Consider the following 18,223-nt stretch of genomic DNA (forward strand, 5'->3'; position numbering starts at 1 on the left):
TCGCAACGAACCGTTCCTGCGGCTGTCCTGCTACTGTTCATTTTTGAAAGCTTTAAAGATCAATTACTTGAACAGTATAAATGCTGTCAAGTTGAGTCCACAAGCAAATGAGTAAAATGACCCTCTGTTTTAAAGTATATAAGTGGTATTAACATGATTCAAATTGAAATATTTTTCTGTTTATCACTGTGAAGCAGGTCTGAAGTATTTAGGTTGATAAGTTTTACAAAACAAATAGTTCCAATGGCATCTAAGAGTGCAAATGGTAGTAAGCACACGATTGGTGTTACGATTATGAGGGTGTGCTTGGAAAATGTTCTCCCCTGTAAGGGGTTCTCAAAAAGTTTATATATTTTCTTTCACGGAAGAGCATTTTCAAAATGGGATTCAGTTCAGTTGTATACCAGCAAACCTTGTGTTTATCAGAGCCTACTGTATTTGGACCTTGTTTGCACCTACTGGGAGAGTATATACATGCAGATGCAGTTGATTTCAAACGAATTGACATCATTCATAAAAAATCTCTGTAGAAAACCCAGATCATGACGTCATATTCGATGAAGAAAAAAAACATGTGACGTAGAGTCCAAGATGGCGGCTCCCCTCGCCACGATGAAATTTTGGAAGCCGGGTAAGTACGGAAAAAATATCTAAATTAGGTATTTTAACGTATGTTTTCGGGTCGTTATGTATTAACTTTTAGCTGCTAACATAGTTGAGTCAGTCTCGATTTGGCTGCGGCCGCGTTCACTGCAGCTACGTGATCTCCGCAGCCACTTCAGTTCAGCCCGGGTAACGTTACTGCTGCGGAATCAAAGTATAACCTGCCAAAATAAAGTATAACCTGCCAAAATAAGACACGCACCTATTCGGCAGGAAGTGCAGACAGCTACGTGAATATATGCGACTACAAGGGCAGTAGGGAAGGACTCGTGTTGTCTATATGTCCTTGGTTTCCTGTCAGCGCATTGCACTAAAACCCTGGCTGTCATCCTCTTAAATCTTCAGCCTGCTTACATTTAAATAAAATATCTTATGCCTGCTTTCACCATCTGTTCTGCTCCAGGGTCTGAGGCGCCGGGGATCTCCGAAGAGCGCGAGCTCAACTCAGAGACCACCGGCTCCCCCATCATCTTCAACCCGCACACCGCCCTCTCCATAGAAAAACAACGACAGAAACTCCCCGTTTTCAAGGTCTCACATCGCTCCTAAACAGGCATTAATGTAACAAAGTGTGTGTGTGTGACTCTCTGGTGTTTCATTAAACTTTTTTGTGAATTATTTCCTATTCAGCACAGAAACAACATCTTATACCTGGTGGAGAGCTACCAGACTGTCATCATAGTTGGGGAGACGGGATGTGGGAAGACAACACAGATACCTCAGGTTGGAAGAATTTTATTATTACTTTAAAACGCTATTAAAAATGATTGAGATCTGGTGTCTAGCATTTGTTGTTTCCCTACTCTGAAAAGGACACAATACCCTCACAATATGCACAAAGTCTGACAGCTAAAGGCACAACATTGCCGCAGTGGACTGGTACCCTTCATGTGGCTTAACTCCCACAGTGGTTTAACATGACCTTGTCTTGATGCTTAGTGGCCCTTTTTTTCTTAGCAAGGTTTGGACCACATTAGCAAGGCTAATAATTTATGCAGTGTGTGCTTTTCTGCAACATCAATGTCTTCATCTTTCCCTTTTTTGATCTCCCTCCTCTCAGTACTTGCTGGAGGCTGGCTGGGCAGCGGAGGGGAAGGTGATTGGAGTGACACAGCCCCGACGTGTGGCTGCTATCTCTGTAAGACCTGTGCTCATGTTCTGTTACCGCTCAGCTGCTCCGTCACTATCTGCCAATGTCATTTGACTGAAGGCAATTTAGTTCAAGCTGACTGAAGGACACACGCCTGCTTCAAATCCTCTACTTTCCCCCCTATTTTCTGCCTCTAGGTAGCTAACCGCGTGGCGGAAGAGCGGGGGGCCCTGCTGGGACATGAGGTCGGCTATACTATCCGATTTGATGACTGCTCTGATCCCCACGCCACACGGATCAAGGTATTCCCCTCGCCAGATTTGTAATCAACACGTCAGTGCCAGCTGTCATGTATTTGCTTCCTTTTTTAATTATACTGTGCATGCTTCAGTTCCTTACAGATGGCATGCTGGTGCGAGAGATGATGGCTGATCCTCTTTTGAAAAAATACAGGTACATGATTAAGATTAAAGCATTCTTCAAAGAGTTTTTCACTAGAACTCGACTCAGTTGCCTGATATTTTCATGCAGATATGGGTCTATATAACAGATATACTGCTATTTTTTATAGAACGTATGCAGAAAACAATACTTGGGGTGATTTAGGAATGGTCTGATCACATGGTTTATTACAGCAGAGCGTGCTCTTGACTCCACAGTGTACAATACTCTTAGCACTGTCTGCAGCAAAAGTAGCAGAGCTAGAGCAGACAGTGGTGTGCACGAGAAATTGCTGACACTGTTTGATAATTTTAAATATTCTTTAATGAATTATTGTTTTTATGCATTGTCATATTGATTTAAAATTGTTTTCCAGCTGTTGGGTTGGATTGTATTCATCCTAATGTTTTTTTTCGTGCTGTATTTTAGTGTGTTGATGCTAGATGAAGCACATGAGAGAACCCTGTATACAGACATAGCCATTGGTCTACTAAAGAAGGTAATTCCATCTCATTCTGTAATTGGAGCTAATTAAACTTTAATATTAGTCATTACTTGTGAAACGTGTGGCTTCCTTTTTTTTCTTAACCATGTGACTATTCTTCCTCGCTCCCGCTCTTTCTTTGTCTTTCTTTTACGCTCCATTAGATTCAGAAAAAGCGGCGAGACCTGCGGCTGATCGTGGCCTCCGCCACTCTGGATGCCAAGGTGACTGCATCATTAAGATGAGCAGATATGCTTGATTAGCGAGATGAAAGAAACAAAGACAGACAGTCAGAGGAAGAGTTGATGTCAGGTCAGATCACGTTGTACTGACATCTGCGCTACGCTGATGAAAGACGGACACAATCAGGCCATGACTGTGCTCAGCTTTAAACAAATCAGCTGAAATGCAATATCAGACATCTACTGTACTTCCTGTTTAAAGAAAGGCTTTTATCTACGTATGCAAATTGTTTAGTAAAACTGCAGTGGTAAGTTACATCCTTTTTAACTTGAAACGTCGAGGGCAGCATTTGTGGCTACAAAACATCACTTAGCTGGAAGCGGTGCAAGCTGTATTTATATGTTAAATGTAAATGCTCCTTTTTGTCTATCACCTCCATCTTAAGAAATTCCACGACTTCTTCAACCTGAACGAGTCCGGCGATCCCAACAAGGACACATGTGGAATTCTGACAGTGGAGGGACGCACCTTTCCAGTGGACGTCTTCTACACTGTCAGGTAGTCGTAACACTCAATCAAGCCTGAGGAAATGGTTCACTATATATAGAATTTAATTTCTGTTTAATGGTATTTGATTCGTGTATGACTTATTATCTGACCCTGTATAATTCCAATTATGGTATTGATATTTCATTCATTGCTGTTTCATTTGATGCAACGATTGTTGTGATTGTAAGCTTAAAACAATAAATCAACCTTATAAACAGCTTACTGTATTAAAATATCGGCACCTCACTCAAAAATACCTGAAACCTACATTCTAACAGTGATAGAAGTCCGGCCATATATATGTGGCCCACAGTTCTTATTTGACATTGAGCCAAATACTTCACTTAACAAATGGCCCATGTCTGGTTTGCCACATTACAGCCAGTGCTACCTCTGCCAGACCTGGGCCATGCTTGGTTCACATGCCTTATGCCAGTGCCGGCTGAATGCCAGCTGTGCCAGCTTTAATCTGAATCTGGGCCGAATGTCTCTGCTATGTGTGATGCGTATTTGCTGTGTAACTCTCTATTTTTATCAGTCCTGTCCCAGACTATGTAAAGGCCACAGTGGAGACAGTTATGAAGATCCATGAAACTGAGGATGACGGAGATGTTCTGGCTTTTCTCACAGGGCAGGTTAGTGACCACATTATTAATACCGCTTATCTTCAATTTGTAAGAAATGTACATAATAGTCATACCAGAATCCTATTTGCCACATTTTTATTTATGCCCTCAGGAAGAGGTGGAGAAAGTGGTGTCCCTTCTGCAGGAACAGGCCAGGACTCTGTCTCGATACGGCATGAAGAAACACCTTAGAATTATGCCCATGTACTCCGGTCTACCTTACGCTGAGCAGATGAAGGTCTTTGAGAGGGCACCCTCCTCTGTTCGCAAGGTGAATTTAGTTTTCACGTATTTTTGAAGTTGTATCTGTAATCATCGATCTTTTCTTTGTTTGTTCAGACATAGTAGATTACTGTTTAGTCGCAACACTAGCAGAGACCGGAAAAGCAGCCGTTTCGCTCCGCCTACCCTCTCTGGCAGACCAACCACTGCTGTATGATGGAAAACGCGCCACTAACTGGGCGCCGCTTGTGATTTTTTTCCGTGAATGTCGCCACAGACACCCAGTCTGCAATACTGCAAATGCAAAGGCTTTCATCAGTGGGCCTTAGGCTCAATCACCATTGTGTTACATCATTCAGCGATAGATGGTGACTTAACAGACATTTATTTAAATGAAAATCTTCAAGATTATATCTTTAAGATACCAGTGCAGGTGTGGATAAAAGAAATTAAAGCTGGTGAAACTGTGTAATTAACAACTGTCTTATGTTTCCTCCAGATTGTGGTGGCCACTAACATAGCTGAGACCTCCATCACTATAAATGGAATTGTATTTGTCATCGACTGTGCGTTTGTCAAGCTGCGAGCCTACAATCCCAGCACTGCCATTGAATCTTTGGTGGTTACTCCCATCTCCAAGGCTTCAGCCAGCCAGAGGGCTGGCAGAGCCGGGCGAAACCGACCTGGGAAATGCTTCAGGCTGTACACAGGTATGTGTGTGTTTGCAGGAGTAGAACGGTGTAAGAGGAAGAGTGCATCTTTTATATTTATGACAAAGTGTTGCAGTTTGATGCTCCTCCCTCCACCCTCTTAGCCTGTTTTTCTGTCACTCTTTGTCGTTCCCTCCCTGGGTTTCTTATTGCCTCTGTTCCTTTCTTCAGAGGAGGACTTTGAGAAACTGCCTGCCTCTACTGTGCCAGAGATGCAGCGCACCAATTTAGCCCCTGTCATCCTGCAGCTCAAAGCATTAGGCATCGACAACGTGCTGCGGTTCAGCTTCCTTTCTGTGAGTAGCTCACTTTGCATCCACAGGGGTGGCTGTGATGTGTTCAACCACTGTGAAAGGAAATGTACTTTACATTTTAATTAGCGAGAATGGCTCACGGCCTCTGGGGGAAAATGCATTGAAACCATAAAATGAATGCAGTTACTGTGTATTTGCGCTTTTAAAGATGTAGTGACAACACTTCCCTTAGTGCACTAGATACTGACTTAACTCTCTCTTATGTGTATGAGTAAATATTGGTGTTGGACTTAACATGCATCTTTTATAATTGTGCAGCCTCCTCCAGCTCAGACCATGGTTCAGGCTCTAGAGCTGCTCTACGCTCTGGGAGGTAAGAAAGAAGGCTATCAGCAGGGATGTAAAAAGGTGTCCTTGCACATGATGCAGAATCTTAACCAGTGGTGTCTCTGCTGGCAGGCCTGGACCATTACGGCCGTTTGACGGATCCCATGGGTGTGCGGATGGCAGAGTTTCCTCTCAGCCCCATGTTTGCCAAGATGCTTCTAGAGTCGGGAAACTTCGACTGCTCCAAAGAGATTGTAACCATTGGGGCGATGATGCAGATTCAGAACATATTTGTTATTCCACCCAATCAGAAGAAAGCTGCTGTAAGTGAAAACAAGCTTTCAATAGGAGCGCGTTGTGTATTTGGCAGAAATGCTCTGTCAGCATAACAATTATCCAATTTATGCTATCTCACCCTGCAGGCCCGAGAGCACAGGAAATTTGCAGTAGCGGAGGGAGACCACCTCACCATGCTGAATGTGTATGAAGCATTCATTAAGGTATAGTGTGTGTGTGTGTGTGTGTATCTACAGTGAAGTGTGTGATAGTGAACACAGCACTTTGGGGCTCAGCAAAAAGTTGACTCCGATACAATAATATGAAACCGTCTCCTCTTTCCTGCAGCACCAGAAGAGCTCCCAGTGGTGTCAGGAACACTTCCTCAACTATAAAGGCCTGCTGCGGGCTGTGACTGTACGAGAGCAGCTCCGGCGGCTCATGAACAAGTTTAAGGTGCCAAGGACTTCCAGTGAAGGTACTTGTATGTCATGTTACGTAATATGTGGGGTTGTTTCAGCAGAGCAGGCTGAGGGACATGTTCAGGTAGCGATTAGCTGATGGCCTCTTTTTATTTTCTTGTTTTTACTCATATGTGTGTGTGCTACTTCAAAGAAACATGATCTTTGTATGACAGCACATTATAAAACACATGTATTGAATAGGAAATGGTGTGCTCATTTGTACTGTCTTTTGCCCAGGTGACCCTGATGTAATCCTGAAGTGCATTGTATTTGGGTTCTTTGCAAATGCAGCCCGCATTCACCATTCTGGATCCTACAGGTGAGGTTTGCTCTTTTGCCATTACTCATCTTCTAATCTCTATTTACAGATTCTACATAGAAATGTAGAATCTGTAGGCAGGGACGTGGATTTTAGGGACGGCAAGTGTTCTGGTTTCCGTTTGTACTATGATTGTAGTCCGACTAATATTGACCAATCACGTATCAGCAGGCTGCAGTTGAGCAGGAGAGACAGTCCATATGGAGAGCAAAAGCAGGCGCAACCTCATCCGCCATAATGACACCCTGGCCCCCATCAGCAGCTATCTGATGATGATTTAGCTTCTTATTAATCGCTATAAACACACATATGCATGCTATGCTAACAATCTGTTCTAGATCTAAAATTCGTCTTTTGATAAATTCCCTGACACGTTCAGATTTCCCAACTTGCTTCAATGCATCAGAAACGTTCAATCCGACCTCCGTTCAACAAACGAGCATTTTAAAAGTAGTTTTCTTCTCCTCTTGACAGACCTCACAAAGCTTCATTTTTACTTTTGACTAATCTGCATCATGATTTAGAAAATTAAGTAAATCACAATCTTTTTCTGTAAACAAATGCAGCACACGGTAAAGAAGTCTTGACAGGAAGTCGTTTATGGCTAACCGCTGGCTACATGCCCGGCATGTTCACAGTTGTGCCCAGAGGCTATATCGTCGTCAGACTATGGCTGATCGGATCCCAGATTGCTCATCTTCAAATATATGTCCAACTTTTCCCAGCAAAGGAATTATTAAACTTTAAAATAACATGACACTCTTTTGTATTACTTTGCACTGCCAGGACTTTGCGAGACGACCGTGAGCTTCACATCCATCCGAACTCTGTGCTGTTTGGAGAGAAACCTCCAAAATGGTCAGTAGTATTTTCTTCTGCTCCTGATCGCAGAGAATTTTCAAGCATTGAAAGTAACATGTGTGCTCTCAGACTTTCCAGAACGACACTTATAGTATCTGACATTGTATTTTTCCAGGGTTGTTTTCAATGAAGTGGTGCAGACAGCAAAATACTACATGCGCGACGTGACTGCTGTCGAGTCGTCCTGGTTGGTTGAGTTGGCCCCTCACTTTTACAAGCAGGCCAAGGTGGGTCGAATGAAGTAGCCCCAGATTCCAGCTTGTTAATTTCAGGCAGTAACTTGTGTGAATGTTTTGTTCCGTTCATAATTCTTTCTGATCTTCTGACGCCACCATTTATTGAGTGCTTTAATGGTCTGCTAACGAATTATTTTGATTTGTCTCTCCTCTTTCAGCATGGTTCACTGGCCAGCAAGAGGTCCCGGGTCCTCTAAATCTCTCCATCCTTTCACAACGTTAAGACGGGGAGATTCATAGAGCTAAGAGGAGACACTCCCTCTTAAATTGCCACTGTGCCCCTCTCCATCTCACTGTATATAAAGATGTAATATATATTTATTGTCCATGTCCACCTGCACAACCCCATCACACTATGTAGCCATGCTAGAATGGGATTAAGTGGATACATTTTCAATGTTAACACGTGGGACTTGCTTCATTTGAAAGCACCTGTCTTACTTTAATGTAGTTTATATTTGACCAGTGAGAGTAAATGGTAATGAATGTGAGATAAGACCAGGCCGTGCCTGTCTTGGGGTCCTTTAAGTGTAGTCTCTTGTTCACTTCATTCATACTTGTATATAGTCAGAGCAGGCTCAGGTCTAGGAAACGGCTCCTGTGCAAAAGACCCGTTCACACCTGGTTCTTGGCTTAATTATTTTTTTAATTGCTGTATTTCTCCTGTTGCATGATAAATATTGAAAGACAAAGGACTGTGAGGATGTTTCCCTTTGAGAGACTTATGGCTTAGTTTTATTTTGTTCATTTATAGCAGCACACACCGTGGGTAACTTTGTTTTTTTTACTTTATCTTCAATTAGGTTTCAATTGCATCATTTCTTTACTTTCATACAGAATGTATTTGGATATAGATATATATATATATATATTTTCAGGAATTTGCTGCAGAAGGAGACACATTATTTTTTTCAGTCAACCTCAGATCCTGTGTCTATTAATGATACTGTGAAAAGACTGCTATACTTATTGATCCTTGTTTTTTCACTCTGTAATGCCACTTGACTACAGTCTAGCTCAGACATAGTGGCCTTGTCACCACTCTGTGCCAGTTTTCTTTATCAGCCTATATCACATTTCCTTTTCAGATGGAATGTGTAAATGCACCCAAGCATTTAAAAAGAAAAGCTGTGAAATCAAAACTAAAAAGTGCCATTTGTTCCTGTGACGATATAAAGTGCATTTAGACATGCATCCAAAGCCTCAAAGAAACAGTAGCATGTATCGGATTTCAGCCATCTCTTTGGCTATCATAATTGCCTTTCCTCTAACGGTTAGTCTCTGTTTTGAGCAAGGCTTTTTGTACTTTTTTGTTCCCATGTTGTTACCATCAACCTTCGTTCAGGAAAATAGCCAGTTATTTGTGATTTCCGTTACAAATTGACAACATGCGTCGTACATTTCTACTTTTTGTTTTTATTTGTACTTTATGGTTTGTTTTTCTTCAGAGGTATTTGGCCCTGAAAGAGTCAACGAGCAGTATATTAAAGGTTTGTCATTTTAGTCTGCTTTCAAACCAGTAAGGTCACTGTTACACCATTTAACTTCTGCCTGCATGGTTCTTTGTAGCTCTTGTTCTTGAGGTTACTACTGTAGATTCAGTGAAACTGTAATGAAACCACAGAACAACACCATAGAGTAGATAATTAAACCAACTCAAATTAGATGGATATACAAATGAGGTACCTTTGCATGTTAAACCGTACTCTGATGTAGACACTTAAGATCACCTTGTAGACTAAATGCAAATGAAAACATTTGCAAAATGGCTTGTTTATCCTCATTTGTGCTGATACCCTTGAGTATGTATGCAGCCAAAGCACTAATCTGTACACCTGTGTAATTGCTCACCTCTGAGAATAAATCACTGGCCATTTCTTCCTTACATCCTTAAATAAAGCCTTATTGTCATGAGTTGTCACTGTTACTGTAATTTTAATGCACTGTTCAAATTCTCCAGGAGGTGTCACTGTTGTACCACAAACTGTTCATACTCTGAATGATTCAGAAGATCGCTTAGTGTGACACATACTGTATAAAAGTCTATATATGTGCTCCCCTTTTGATGAGTATGTACTTCAAAATAATTATGTTTTCTGTTTACATACTGGCAGGAAAAAAAATTAATATTTATGAGTCATTAATCCATGTAGCGATGCAGTATGTTAAGCATATGGAAAGTAGGGGGAAAAACGCTGCATAAGAGGCACAGCCATCAGGTGCAAGGTTGATGTGCAGGTCAAGAGCTACTGGGTTTGTGAGTAAATATTGTTTAAATGTTGCCTTATTCTACAGCACAATTTTAACTGACATAATAAGGGCCTTCAAGTAGGTCCTGCTTCATTACCTCATTTTAGGCCCCATTATTGTTCTTGCGTCAAAATCTAGTTTTATTACCCTTATCATCATGTGCTCCACATGCATATTGCTAAGATGTTAAGATGTTTATTTAAATTACGGCTGAGCAAGTCTGACGCCTGGTAGTATTTGTGCCCCTATATGGCAAGTTGCCAAAATTTACAAATATTTGTGTATTCACTGAAGCACAATTAAATAAACAAACAGCTATGTTTAAGGCTAGGTGGCTCCTGAATTTTGCCCAATACTTGGTGTTTCTGAGGAGGCCTGTTTTGAAATCTTAAAAACACACTATAATTCTACTTAATATGCAAAAGAAAAAATAATATGAAAAATTATGTTATATTATTATTATGTTATGTTATACTGACATGGTTTCTGTCATTACCAGTAATACATTTGTGTTTCATTTAATTATTAGAAACTTACTGATGACCCATATATTAGGCATGTAGCAGGGCAGAACAGGCAGTGGGGAAAGCTCTGTGGGCCGATAGCTAAGGCGCCACAGTTTTGACTCGTGAGAACTGAGTTGTGGATATCTGTAATTAGAATTGCAACTAGTCAAAATTAAATTTTAGCTATATTGGCTTGGAATTCAAACTAGTCAAAAAGCAATTGCTGATATCTACAATTGTTATTACTGCTACAGCGGGTTATGTCCACCGGAAATATATCTGCTGCAATACAAATATCAACCACCAGCGGAAGCACTGAGCATATCGTTGCTAAGCAGCACCGAACAGAGGAAGAACGACCGCGCCAAATTTTTTTTGTTTTTTACGACCGCGCCAATTTAACCTGCGTTCCATCGGCGGGTGACGCTTATAGTGTCACATGACTCTCAAACTGTGAAGCAAGAGACCACCTGCGCATTGGTTCATATTTAAATGTTTGTCAATAAGATAATTGCTGATAAACACCTAAAGAACGCGCGTTGCCAAAGTTTCTCTTGTCCTTTGGAAAAGCCTTTCAGGTTTGTTTACAAATACTTTTATTTAACTGTTTTGTATGAAGTTCACCTGAGACAGGTGGCTATAGCCAATTAGCTAACTACTAGCCCTGTTTGTGACCGTTTCATGCACTGCTTCAGTGATAATAAGTTTGATTCTTAGATTTAATATGTTTGTTTGAAAAACAACAACTAGTTAGCTGCAGTTGGTTTGCATTTACAAAGCTATCTATCTAGAGGTTGTCCAATATTTTATGTGGGAAATATCTGTAGTATCTGTTGGCTCGACCAAATTTGTTTTGGTCTGTTTAAAAATACAGCTCGGCTACTTTTCAGAGGAAGTTGGCGTGAGCAAAAAGGTTGCACCCAATTATTTAATGTACTTAAGACTGTTTATTTGTGCCAACAGCTTTTCGGAATGACTGTTTCTGAAAACCTGCTCATGCTACTTTTTTATATTTTGAAATGATCTTTTTATACTGTGCGTTGCATAATTAGGTTCAGCATAGCATTTCATTGTTTGGTCAGCACAGCACAAGCTTCCTCACAGAGTAAGGGCTTGCTTGTACTGGAGGAAGAAATAAAGGCAAAGGTTAATGCTTATCTACAAGAAGAATAAAGTGGGCAAAGCCATTTTCATGTTCCTTATTAATCAAATACATCCCTTTATGATATGCATGCATGAGTATTGGCTATCTTGGTATTATTCCTGTTGTGGAAGTTTTTCTGTAACCCACCAGTGGAGGGCAGTAGAGGGACTATATATTTGAAAGCTGATGGGCATTATAGGAGATGTGTGTCCGTGCTATTGAATGAGGTTCTTAAGGCAATTTTTTTGGTTGTTTCGTTTCAGTGGCACGGTAACGTCTTACTTTACTGAGCTACACTTTTAACATAAACAGGTCTCAAATGAAGGTGTTGTAACTGCTCCCATGTTGAATGTAAGAAGCATTCAAACAGAGATGGAAGAAATAAGGGCTGCTGTAATACTTGTAAACACTAATGAAAAAACGCACTCAGTTTGGAACTTCATGGTGTTTATTCCATCGCAAAATTAACGTGTATACAATATATGAGTAGAAATATCAGTTATACATGGCTAATTCTTTAACTGTGTATTGTTGATAGAATGTAGATGCAGTGTTCAACAAGGAAAGAGGAGACGATCAGACTTGGTTTTCATTATGGTGCAGTTAATGTTGTTATCCTCAAAAGAGGTCATGTGGCTTTAGTCTTTGGGACGGTCCTCTCAGACATACAGAATGAAAGATGCAGGGTTAAAATCTGTTTTAATTTTCATTTAAAATCTTGGCTTTAGTGCAACTACAACAGAACAGCAACCTTAGGAGTGTGACAATGTGTTTTTGTCAAATAATGGTACCTCTACAATCAGATCAGCTATTTTTGTTAATTATAACCTAATTAAGGGCAATAACTAAGGCATTAATCAAGTCAATTAAGAAGCAATGCTGCCCAAACAGTCAAGTATGACTGAGTATCCCACTCAGTTAAACATGATATCCAAACGTAGCCATTATTTGTCTTTGTCCCGCAGCCTGATAGTTGTCCAGCTATCTCAGGTAACCAGTTCTGAGCCACTTCAAAGCACCTTTTTCTGTGGCAGCTGAAAAAAAACAGTTTAAGACGTAGAAACTTCAGCAAAACTTGGACAAACATTTGCTACAAAGCCTGTTTAAAGCACTCCATCAGTGAAATAACACGTTTTAGCCCAACCTTAATAACCTTTTTTTATTGCCACCAAAACGTCCAATGTTGAATATCAATATATTACATTTACTCAGTCTTTTTTTTTTTTTTTGTCCTCATCTTTGTGACATGTTATCGACCAATAAGAATAAAGGTTGCTTATTTGTAATTTCCTAATGGGGGCTTTTCTCAATGTGCTTTTATGTCCTTTATTTTAGGGACCGTCGGGAGGACAATTAATGCAACAATGCATCTGTCTTGGAGTCATCTGACAGGAAGGAGGACAAAAACAAGTTAAGAAAAGGTACATTTCTACATGTTTTTCTGTTCCACTCAGTTGCCCATTAGTGTTGTGTAACCATATACATGTGAAGTGTCAGCCGGAGGTATCAGTGATTAATCGCGTGCGTGTGACTCGGACGAGGCAGCCGTTTGAACAGGTTGCGCGTATGTGGTTGAGTGTTCCTCACCATATTTCAGTGCTGTCAAAAAATCATTGACATGCTCCGTCCAATTCAAAGAATGTTTAACTGTTTTAAAGGGTCTGATGGGAAAGCGAGTCATGCGTGACTTGTAATTACCCCCTGTTCAAAGTTTGAACATGTTTTGAAAGAAAACAGTGAGGTTAATATTTTCCCCCTCAATGAACAACCAGTAATAAGTGATTTCTCCCAGTTGTATGGTGGTCTTGCTTGTATCTTGGCTGTAATTTAAATCAATTCGATCTCTAAAAATGGTGCTATCCTTTTACATCTTTGGATGTGTGAGTCCATCATTGGCAATGTTGCAAACCAATGAGCAGGACTGCTTTGTGGCACTAAGGAGTTTTACATCACGTTTAAGTTGGGATATTTTTATACTTCAACTGTTAATCCATGGATTTTCACACCAGTGACGTAACACTAAGGCATCGCTGCTTAGTCGCTATTATTGATAAGGACATTTTCCCTATGTAGTAACCTAGCAAAGTTTAAGTGATAAGCATGTTTTCAAAAATTAAAGCTGTAGTCTGGAACCTTCTTTCCCTTGCCAAACAAGGTCACAAACACCAGTTAGGCTCGTCTCCAGGTTAACCCTTTGTTATTCACAGCATACCTGACTGTTTAACAGGATGCCTGTGCAGACCCTTCTGTGCAACGTCATGCAACTTCTGTTTTTGCCTCAGCCCTTCTCTTCCTTCAGGGCCCCTGCAATAAGAATTTTTTACCGGTTTTACCTCACCCTCACCCTCTTATTCTTCTGGTTCTTCTTTCTTTTCAGTCTCTTTCTTCTTCCTACCACCCTCACTTTTTAACCTATGTTCATTTAAAGCTGTATTTTCAGTTAAAAAAATCTACAATCGTTACACCAACAAATGTCTCCCTGACGAAGTAACGAGTAACGAGGATTCTTTGGGGAAATGTATCGGAGGAAAAGTAGTGAATTAAAAGCAGTAAAAGTCAGAAATGTAAAAACTCAAGTAAAGTACAGATACTTCAGATGCTTCATTACATTACACCACTGCTCCATTGCTCGACATTTTAACTCCAGGAAACCAACCCACCATAAAAATATAAATGGATCAAAGCCAGAATAATCACAATGATCACCATTGGTGTGGCTTTTCTCGTTGGAGAGCACTGAAAGAAGCGGAGAGACTGAGGGAGTACACAGATGACCGATGTTACTGCTCCTATGCAGCTTGGGATCTGTAAGATACTCTATTTGGAGTAGGTTATCAAGGCTATTATATTTTATAAATTTATTTTTTAATAAATTTACAAGTGAAAAAAATGTCATTCACTTAGCAGGAGGGAAAGGGAAAATTATACATTCATTCACCTGCTAAATCCTGAATATTGAATTAAATTAAGTTGTTTGTCAAACACTTATTTTTCTCGCCTATTTGCATTCAACACACAATAACATCAAGTTCTCGACACGGTGTGTGGATGTGATTATCCCTCAACATTTTTCATACCATGAACTAGAGGCTCTACTTCCAAATAGCTGTATGCATGAAAAAAATCAAAGAGATTTCAAGCATGGGAGGAATTTTTACATTTGGGAGGGAGGATGCAATCAGTAGCATGGGACTCGCAGAGGCCTCCTCGGGTGACAAATTGAAAGTGTCTCGGTCTAGTTTATAGCCCTGATCAGGTCAAACGAAAAATATTGGAGGTCTGGGTGAGGAGACAGGCCCGCCTGGTGCAGATAAATGGACTGATCATTTCTTATTGAGAAACAATTCCTAAAAGGTAGTTTACTGTGTGACTGGGGAAGCGGCGAGCGGAGAGCAGAACGCGCTCCCACTGCTCCCTCCCTGACCCTTCCTCCACCGCCGGAATTAAATGGATAGAGAGAACGCGCGTTTCTGATGGCACTCCTCCGCCAGAGAGACACTCCATTTGTTATGAAGTAGGGGTTCTGATGAAGTGTAGGGAGCTCCTCTTTCTTTTTTCTCCCCTTTTTTTTTTTTCATCCTTCCTTTCTCAGGCACTACAAGGCCGGCCTTCAGTCTGCTTCACATGAAATGGATGGAAGGAGCCGATTGAATTTTACACTCCCCTGGTCATGATTAATGTGTTTGGTGTGGGGCGTCTTGGCAGTGAAACTACCACTAGCTGGTGCTCAAGCTCTCCCATGGCTGTATCCTGATAACTTTGCAGAGGGGTAAGAGAGAGGGGGAGGCAGTTTAGTTCAAGAAAGCGGTCCTTCCATAACCCGCAACCCCTTCAACTCCTCTCCCCTTGTGTTAATAGAAAATCTCTGCTCTTGCCCACTCGCTCGTTATTACTTCACGCTCAGTTTCTCAGTGTGTTCTGTACCCAGTGTTTCTTGGCAGGCTGCGCTGTAAATGTCAATTTATCACTTAACCCATTGTTAAAGGGTGAGAGGCCTAATAAAAGATGCCAGGTCACGTTATCGGATTCCTTAACAGATGCTCGTGGTGCAGGTTTACTTATTCAGACTTCACGCGTGGACCTGAAATTTTCACCCTTTATTCATGCGTGGACCATTTCTCTTTTGTTTTAATTATCTCTTAAGGGAGGTTAAAACAGTAAAGCTGTAGGTGGTGTGTTAAATTTAAGCACAGAGATTAACAAAAGCCTTAACTTTAAACAAACACAAGAGTTTTATAGTGAGAAGTAACCTGTATTACCCAGTGAAATACAAAGTGAAAGCCCCCGGACGTCCAGAGTGTCTGGTGATAAGAGACCCATATTTAATGGCATTAATGGCAGCAAGGCTGTGAGCAACAGACTGGATTTACAGAAGTGCCTTAGATGAGAGATCAATAAAGAGGTAACTGAGTGGATGAGCCAGACTAAGCAGGAATAGGAGCAGGTTTAATTTTGCATAAATAATGTACTGTCTGAGGAGAGAGAGGGAGATGGAGGCAGTGCAGCCAGGAGATCTACAATATTCAGACACAGCTTATTTAATTTGTTCTCAAATGTCTACAACATATTTTCCCACTATTTTGTTTCAGTCATAACCTCGTTTCATCGTCGCTGCTGTTTCCACATTAATTTCGCCATCCACTGTACACACATCAAGTCTGTTTATACAGTTAAACCCTGATAGAAGCCCATTAAGTGGATTGTATGTTGCCCTGCTGGTACTCCCAGAGCATCCTCCTCCACAGTCCAAACCCTGCTTCCATCATCAGGACTTCAGCGTATGATGGATGGAGCTGTCTCCCTCCAGGTTGTCACAGCATCTGTTGCATGGTGCTTCACTGTATCCTGCTCTGTCGATGCTTGCTTGCACACAGATAGGTCTCCAGCACTGTTTGTGCGCGGGCCGTTTGGTGGGTAATGATGGAAAATGGGAAAGGCAAACCTTCCTTTCAGCACGAACCTCCTGAGGTTAGAAATTAGCTGTACCTTACATGCTATCGGTAACAAGGTACACTCTTTTTTAAAAAATATTAATTTACTATATTTAGAAGAGGCGATCCACGCCCCCTGTCGCCTGACCTAAGCTGACTCCTAACCGAATGGGTGTCTGTGGTTGAAATGGTTTAAAGTCAGCTGGCAGGACCGTCCTCTACTTAAGTTGATGGGAGTGAAGGTGTAGAGGGAGGAGAGAGGAGATAACTGGAGATAAAAACAATGGGAGAGTGACGAAGGGAGGGATGGCGGAATGAGGGAGAAATCAATAGGAAATCAGTGTTTGGGGAGGGCCTGTCGTTTATCAGGTGACACGGTTAAACAGCGTTAAGGCACTAAAAGTGAGAAAAATATGGGCCATCCCCATGCTGGTATTGATCACAGCCGAATGGGGCGGCAGAAGGCCGAAGCCACTAATAAAATAAGACGTATCTGAGTGGGAATCAGCCAGGGATCGATGGGCACGGTGATCAAGGCCAAAAACATCTTCACTGGGATTTAAGCTCTGCTCTGCTGTCCTGTGCCCCCCTTACACACCTCAGTGGGAACATGGGTTGGTGTGATGGAAGTGGTAGGACCACTTAAAGGCCCCATTGGGTTTGACTTACCTGTACTATAAAGAGGGTGAGGTGAATGAGAGAACTTGAAGTATTGGATGAAATGGAGAAAAAGTACTCGTTATATCTTTTATTTATAGGAAGTGAAGGTACTTTCATCCAATCTATGCTGGAAGTTTTATTTGTCTGGCACGGTGACGAAATGTCTCGTCTAGACTGCAATTTTTTCATCTTCAATCTTTTATTGACCACTTTTGTAAAAGTTACACCTTCTTAAAACGCCCTACAATTTACTGAATGCAACTGCCCGTATACCTTTTCTCAATATAGGCTTTGTCATGTGACCGTATTTGTGTTTCTAGCAATCAGATCAATAGTCTGAGTGAGTTGAGGGTGATTGAATTAATGAATAGTTTCCTTTTTGTGTATGGCCATGTTTGTGACCCATTTCTCTGGACTTATTTGCACACTTTCATGAACACTCTAAAGATTCTAGGATGCATCTGAAAGCACAATAAAATTCCCTCTTTGGCCCCGTGTCCACATAGCGCCTTTTTCTGTCAGGAGTTAAGGAGCGAAGCGTTTGTGCGGTGAGAAAAAAAACTCAGCACGCAGGTTTTGTTTCTATGACAACAATAAGTTTAACTTACTACACAGTTCAGAACAAGCTTACAACACTTAGGGGGTTAAAAGCACAACATTTACCAGCAACATTTAGTGTCCGGCCGATCTGCTCCCGGGTGGACAGAAACGGCCATAACAAGTTGCTTCTCCATGATTGGTGGTAACCAGGGTGACGAGTGGCGCCCCATCTGATTGGTTGCCTGAAAAAAGCAGCGGTGACGACACCAGCGCCTTTCTCGCTTTTTCTCTAGGCGGGTGCATACTCTCTGTCCTCATTGGGAACAATTGAACAAGACTAGGTCAAAACCTAGTATATGGCTGACCACATCAGGTCAATGTGTTACAAGGACTGTCCTTATTAGGCCGATGACAATGTGTCTGAAAGCAGGTGTGCGCAGACGTAGGTGAGGACAGCAGACGAGCAGCGGAGGAGCAGCCCCGCCTA

General features: G+C 41.4%; 1 protein-coding gene across 1 annotated transcript; it reads left to right on the forward strand.

The window, feature by feature from the left end:
* Positions 1–591: 591 nt before the first annotated feature.
* On the forward strand, positions 592–9,600 carry dhx35 (DEAH-box helicase 35). Its single transcript, XM_069659898.1, has 21 exons — positions 592–631; positions 1,067–1,194; positions 1,294–1,386; positions 1,724–1,801; positions 1,951–2,055; positions 2,145–2,206; positions 2,624–2,693; positions 2,843–2,902; positions 3,307–3,419; positions 3,949–4,045; positions 4,149–4,307; positions 4,758–4,968; positions 5,140–5,264; positions 5,541–5,595; positions 5,682–5,872; positions 5,972–6,049; positions 6,174–6,303; positions 6,527–6,608; positions 7,395–7,466; positions 7,585–7,696; positions 7,864–9,600. The coding sequence occupies exons 1-21, from the start codon at positions 592–594 to the stop codon at positions 7,900–7,902; spliced, it is 2,100 nt and encodes a 699-aa protein (XP_069515999.1). The 3' UTR covers positions 7,903–9,600.
* The last annotated feature ends 8,623 nt before the right edge of the window (positions 9,601–18,223 follow it).

This window comes from Semicossyphus pulcher, unplaced genomic scaffold (genome assembly GCF_022749685.1).
Source record: "Semicossyphus pulcher isolate SPU_LCO1_2020_fin unplaced genomic scaffold, fSemPul1.0.p SCAF_13, whole genome shotgun sequence".
In the NCBI taxonomy this organism is placed as follows: Eukaryota; Metazoa; Chordata; class Actinopteri; order Labriformes; family Labridae; genus Semicossyphus; species Semicossyphus pulcher.